The sequence below is a fragment of the Apium graveolens genome, chromosome 3, assembly GCF_009905375.1.
Source record: "Apium graveolens cultivar Ventura chromosome 3, ASM990537v1, whole genome shotgun sequence".
NCBI classification, from domain to species: Eukaryota; Viridiplantae; Streptophyta; class Magnoliopsida; order Apiales; family Apiaceae; genus Apium; species Apium graveolens.
The window spans coordinates 277,240,891-277,248,175 of NC_133649.1; the positions used below are offsets into that span (position 1 = coordinate 277,240,891).

At 29.9% G+C, this 7,285-nt stretch overlaps 1 protein-coding gene across 1 annotated transcript; it reads left to right on the forward strand.

Moving 5' to 3' along the window:
- Positions 1–690: 690 nt before the first annotated feature.
- On the forward strand, positions 691–4,671 carry LOC141713389 (putative sugar phosphate/phosphate translocator At3g14410). The gene is made up of 7 exons (XM_074516784.1): positions 691–972; positions 2,108–2,215; positions 2,309–2,343; positions 2,686–2,798; positions 2,979–3,240; positions 3,341–3,609; positions 4,132–4,671. The coding sequence occupies exons 1-7, from the start codon at positions 868–870 to the stop codon at positions 4,254–4,256; spliced, it is 1,017 nt and encodes a 338-aa protein (XP_074372885.1). The 5' UTR covers positions 691–867; the 3' UTR covers positions 4,257–4,671.
- The last annotated feature ends 2,614 nt before the right edge of the window (positions 4,672–7,285 follow it).

The following is a 7,285-nucleotide window of genomic DNA, read 5'->3' on the forward strand; positions in this document are numbered from 1 at the left end:
ATCTCTTTAAAATACATGAGATTTTGAAAGAGTTCTGAAAATTTCACAAAATCAACTAGACTCTATAAGATTTTTTTGTCAACTCCTTCAAAATCCACGAACAATTAAAATCAACAAAAATCTTTTAAAATTCATGGAGGGGGTGTATTCATTTCAGATTTTGAAGGATTGTTAATAATCTATGGATTTTAAAAGATTTTCATTGATTTTAATTTTTCGTGGATTTTGATGGAGTTGATCCAAAATCTTGTAGAGTCTTGCAGATTTTGTGGAGTTTTTAAGAAATCCATCAAAATCTCATATATTTTGAAGAGATTTCAAGATATTAAAAATGTACTAGTAAATCCATCAAAATATATAACTTTTTTAAATAAAAGAAAATTCATGAACTTTTGATTACCATCAGATTTTGATGGATTTTTTAAAATCCTATTTGAATACCACCAAATTTTGATTTACCTTTTAAAATCTAAATTGAATACACTCAGATTTTAAAAGACTTTTTCCAATCCTAGTTGAATACCTTCAGATTTTAAAGGATTATTTAAAATCCAAATTGAATATCCCATAATTTATAAAATCCATAAAAATCCTTCAAAATCTCAATTAAATACGTCCAGATTATTTGCCGATCCTTTAAAATCTCTGAAATGAATACTATTGTTTAGAAAGCAATACTGCTAAAATATTGTATAGCTCGTTTTGCGGCCTGTTTAAGCAACCCTCGCTCACATAAAGCCTCACTCCCTCTTTTGACTTTTAACGTTTTGAAGCTACACAATTCACGAGTATGGTACACAAGCGACAGGTGTAAATATACATACTGAAGCAAAAAATCCTGGGGAGTTTAATCTGTAAATCTTGAAAATGGCAGAGGGTCGAATGAGAAGAATGGTGGGCAAAGAATATATAACATATGCTTACATTCTCCTCTACATCTGCCTCTCCGCTGGTCAGATCTTCTTTAACAAGGTATATATATCATCTTGTTATTTCAATTCTATCAATTCTGATGTCTGATTGTTTAAAATGAACACATTTTTATTTAAATGAATTCTTTTAAAATCTTTAGCTTGGGCTTTTGTTTGGTTAATGTAGAAACTGAGGTGAGCACTGTGCATTATAATCCAATTGGTGAGTTCCCAAATGAGTGATGTGGCAATCCTGTATTAGTGGGTTTCAAGAATTGAGCTCCATGTATCAAATTCTGCTGAAAAACAACATTTTTATTTTTGGATTCATTAGTATTATTGTATTTTTATGTAGCTATATTTGGCTTTTATTTGTCCCCTATAATGTGTTGTGCTCTTGGTATTAATCAAACTACTTTTTCGTTCCCAATTAAAAAAATTGAAATAGGGTAGGGTTTTGTGATCTCAAGAATGCTGTCATAATACAGACTCTCAATATTCCTGTGATGATTTATGTCTTTTTAATACAACTCGGGGTTCCTTAGAGCAAGTCCAATGCTAGATGTAAAATGGATATAGCTATTACTATAATTTGAGACTAAAAAGTGCATTTTGGGTGCTAAAATAGCAATTAATGCTAGTTTTGTTTCACAACCAAATATTTCCAAAATTAGTGTAGTTTTGTCTCTTTCTTCTAAATCTCATTTGAAGCAAACCAACATACATTACATTTATAGTTATTTAATGATGTGGCAAGGAAGGTTTAGTTATCTTTAGTCCTAAATATAGGACCAACTATCCATTAATGCATGTATAAGACTAAATATAGCTATGCATTGGATACATTTTTTTTTTTGGTCCTATATTATAGCTATAAGACCAATTATAGCTATGCATTGGACTTGCTCATATCAATCCAAGTAGATTAATTATTTATGTAGGAGGTAGGACACGTACGTGAGTAGCTTATTTTACTTTATCTTTTAATTTAGTATCTTATAGCTATGCATTGGACTTGCTCATATCAATCCAAGTAGATTAATTATTTATGTAGGAGGTAGGACACTTACGTGAGTAGCTTATTTTACTTTATCTTTTAATTTAGTATCTAACTATATTAGGTCTAAAAGTTTGAATTCATTTGTAAATGGTACTTTTTTTATATTGTGATAGTAATTCTGAATTTTGAATTGCAGTGGGTTTTGTCATCGAAGGAAATAAATTTCCCATATCCTCTCGGATTAACTCTACTTCATATGATCTTCTCCTCTGTATTATGTTTTGCTTTGACCAAATTTTTCAAGGTAATATTTCCAATAAGGCAATGACGTCTTTTCACACCTATGATATGCAATTCGGATTTACAACCATGTAATGTGAATCGCATCTCCTTGCAGATATTGAAAGTTGAAGAAGGGATGACTGCAGAAATGTATGTACTAATAAATATTTTGCATTACCTATACATAATACATGTTTTGTTATCCTAAAAACATTGAAATTGTTTATGAGTGATAAAAATCCATAAACTTACATTCCCCGCTACTCGATTTCTCAATACCCAGTAGCATTGCATATTGTAAGCGTACCTGGCATCTCGTCTCGCTATGCATGAAAGTCTGTACTTATTACAAGTGAATACCTCGTAAACATGAGAGTAGCAATGGTGTCTTGAAGTAAACATATAATTACTTGTTTGTTTGTTGTATATTTGTTTTCCTTTTTAAGTAAATGAACCAAGAAAAGAATTTAATTACATTTCTTAAACATTCAGATATGCCACTTCAGTCGTCCCAATTGGTGCAATGTTTGCAATGACTCTTTGGCTTGGAAACACTGCTTACCTTTACATTTCTGTTTCATTTGCACAGATGTTAAAAGCAATAAGTAAGTACCAATTTTTTTTTTAATTTTCAACTTCATTTATGTTGCAATGTTGCTTTCTTAAATGTGAATGTGATGATCTATTTGTGACATGTATATCAAGACACTACTTGCTTGATTTGACCACAATCCCGATAGCAAGTTGTGATAAAGCATAACGCTTTGTGTAATTGAAAATTGCAGTGCCAGTAGCTGTTTTCATTCTGGGAGTAGCTGCAGGACTTGAAGTAATGAGCTCTCGTATGCTTCTCATTATGTCTGTGATAAGTTTCGGTGTTCTGGTGGCTTCGTATGGAGAAATAAATATTAATTGGATTGGTGTTGTGTACCAAATGGGCGGTGTTCTGGGTGAATCTTTGAGGCTTATATTCATGGAGATTTTTGTTAAGAGAAAGGGCCTCAAACTAAACCCTATATCTATGATGTACTATGTCAGCCCCTGCAGGTATGCACTTCCTGGCCAAAACTTAAGTTCAATATTCCTATAGGCCATATTGTGTAGATATAAAATCTGTTATTGTGTATAAACTTGGTGCCCGATGCAGCGCTCTTTGCCTGCTGATCCCATGGATATTTTTGGAGAAGTCGAAGATGGACGCACAAGGATCATGGAGTTTTCAACCTCTAGTGCTCATACTTAACTCACTTTGTACCTTTGCTCTAAATCTCTCTGTTTTTCTAGTTATCTCGCATACAAGTGCTTTGACCATTCGTGTGGCTGGAGTTGTGAAGGATTGGGTGGTCGTTTTGTTATCAGCCCTTCTTTTTGCTGATACAAAGCTGACTCTCATCAATTTGTTTGGATATGCAATTGGTAAGTAAATATATATAAGCAAGCGATTTTACATATAGCACGCTGATCAGTCAAGTGGACTCCTGTCAGATTTATTTGTGTTTGTAGTTACATATTAAGCTTCATGTTAAGTGCTTGCAGATGCAAAACCAGTGACACTCTTATCTGTATCACAATGCTAATAAAAATGCAATTAATTTAGCAAAATGTAGATAATAAATAAATCAATAGGCATTGCCTCTCTTGTATTGTCACTTAATATTACCAAACCTGTAAACCATGCATTTTAGTACATAACCATAGTGAAAATGTAATCTAGCGGGAAATATAATGATCTATTTTGAAGTTTATGCTATTTTATGTTCTTAAGTGAAAACTGTAACTCTGATATTGGAACAGACAAAAGTATTTATAATTATGGAGTGGAGGAGTATAATTTTAGTCCTGTAAATATATTCCTTCAATCGTTATGTACTGGTGCAGAGGTCTTTGTTATTATATAAATCCATTTTAACACTGCACTAAATTATCATTTTCATGCAGCCATTGCCGGTGTAGCTGCTTACAACAATTCCAAGTTGAAAAGGGAAGTTGGTCAAGGCAGCCCCGGGGGTTCACAACATGGTGAATCCGTACCATTGACTTCTCAAGTGACCTCCACTAAATAGGTGCATGAGTAAAACGACTGTGATTGCTGTTTGTTCTCTAGTAACATTCATCGAGCAGCATACACCCATTACCTCAAAGGAGGTCACAAATGTACTTGGGAGTTACTTTAGTATTGTGATACTGTTCTTCTACCCAGCATTGCAGTTTTAGTTACAAATGCAACAAGGAATGAAAACAATTTTGGGTGTCTGATATGGCTTGAAAGCGTTGGATATTTTTTAATATGTTGATTTGTCTGTACATGATACGAACAGTACACAGATAATTTTGTAAAAGAAAGCACCAATATTAGCATGTCTAATTATCCTGTGTACCATGACCATCTACTGTAACTTTAAGGGTCCAGGTGACCATAATATTTCTTGTGCGGCTGCCTTCATATTATAGTTGACAATTCTAAAGATTTATATATAACTCTAATTTACACTGTTATGTTATGTATGATGATGCTAATGTTATTTCCTGTAAATGCTCCCAAGACTAAAGCTCTATAATTCAAAAATATCTGTCTTGTATTTAAATGAAGAATTATTTATATCTGAATAACTTAAGTGGATAATGTATTTTTAAAATTTTTGAGGGAATAACTAACTGACAGTTTCACATTATAAGAATCTTCTTAGTTTAATTAAAATGATTATCAAAAATACCCTGTTTTTTGAAATTGGTGACCAAAATACCAAATTTGAGAAATACTGTCAAAAATATAGACATAATACGCTTTCTCAGATGGGTGGTGGCCTTATTTATCACTTTGCTGTAAATAATGGTCCAAATTGTTATTTTTGAAAATTAAGGCCCTATATTCATCTCATAACGGATCGTTTTACCTTTTAGAAAAAAAAAAAACCTAAAACGTGATTTCATGTCATGTTATCATTGTTTTTTATTATTTTTAAAAAGTGGTAAAACGTTACTTAAAACTGTGTTTTGCTTCCCTATAGTACATCATGTAGCATTTTGACCCCAAAATACCACTTTATCTAACGTTTTACACATATAACTTTGTTAATAAAAAAAAATTTAACCTAAAATAAAAAATTATTAATTTCCTAAAATACTAAACAATTTATTTAAATTGTTTCTAAAACCCAAAAGTTGATTGGTGAACCCTAAAATGTTAAAAATTATTAAAATTAAGTTACACTTTTAAATCTAAAATTATTTAATTTAAAATTTACATTTTTGGTGGCCTAAACGCCCTAAACCCTAAATCCTTAACCCTAAATCAGTATAATATTTATTAATTTTTTTTAATATTTCTAAAACTCATAAGGGGATTGATGAACCCTAAATGTTAAAAATTGTTAAATTATGATATCATTTATAAATTCTAAAAATATTAAATGAGAATAAATATTAAAAAAAAGTAACATTAAATGATATTTTTGGACCCCTAAATAATATATCAAAACAAGAAAACAAAACAAAAAAATAGGAAACACATAAACGGGACTTGAAGTCATGTTGCCCATTAAAAAAAAAATAAAATAAAAGGCAAAACGTTACACGATATGACGTTTTGCCCTATTTTCTAAGCGCTACACGATAGCCCGTTTTGAAGTGACATTTTGGGCCTTAATTTTCAGAAGTGATATTTTGGACATTTTTAACTCAAATGGAGACATTTTGATCCATTATTCTTCTCAGATTGGATATTTGAAATACGATTTCTCGTATTGGATATTTGAAATACTGCTTTCTCAGATTGGGTATATGTCCGAATACCCATTTTCAAACGGGATATTTCAACCAATTTTTTTTAGTTTTTTAAAATTGAAATACGCTTTCTGGTTATATGAAATGCGCTTTCTCATATTGGGTATATGTCCGAATATCCAGGGTATCCAATTTTATTTATTTATTTTTTTTATCGTAGGTAATCCGCAGCCGCTACCCTTCCGGTGCGCACTGGGTAAACCCTACGGACTCACAGCAATAGCCGTGCAAACCACGTGAACCAAAGGTAAACCGCATTTAAGCGTCAGACTCTGTTCAATTTTATTTTTTTTAAATGTATTTTTACACAAAAAATAAGAAAATATTTTTTTTGAGATACCTCATATTTAGGATTGGTATTTGATTGGTAAAAATGACCAAAAATATTGAAAATAGTTATTCTTGTCACTTAGTTTCATAAAAATGTTATTTTTATCATGATTTCTTTCAATTACGTATAAAACCACATCCTTTATCTATTATGATTATCCTTTCTCATATTTTTGACATTTTCATTTTTAAGCTATTATTTTTTACTAATTAGACTTATATTCCTTTATCTATTTTCTATTCTAATAAATCTCTATATGAGCATGAACTGATTAAAAATAAAATCACTTTAGTTATTTCATAAAGAATTTTACTCAAAACATCTACAAAAAAATATATTATAATTTAAAATAAATATTAACGTATTAAAAATATAATAAATATTTGTTCTTTTGCATGGTATATTATTTAATTACAAAAGTACTTTTAAATAATATTATAATTATTAAATTTAAGTATATTTCTAAAATAATTTGAAATTTAAATCTTTGTTAGTGTTCTTATTAGTAATATAATGAATTCTAAGATGTTGGGGGTAAAATTTGATTAATAAACCTATGACCTAGTATTGGAATCATAAATAATACTTAAAATATTAAAAAATAATTATGAATGTATTGCATTGATAAATTATGTTCATTATCATTATTCAGCCAAATAAGTTCAGAAATATTTTAAAAAATGTTTTCATACCTTAAACATAGCTATAAAATATTTGTAGAGAATTCATAAATAAACTCCAATTTTTAATTTTTAACCTCTAATTGTAATTTTTAACACTATTAGCCATATTTCTTATATATTGGTTGGACTATGTTGTAATTTTGGGAATTAGAGTTTGAATAATAAAGTGTTTATATTCAATTTTCTATTCTTAGTTCTAATTTATAAATAAATCACAGAAAATACTTTACATAACAAGATATTTTTTTAAAAAAATATTGACGTCACTTAATAAAACAAATGCAGGAAACTTGCA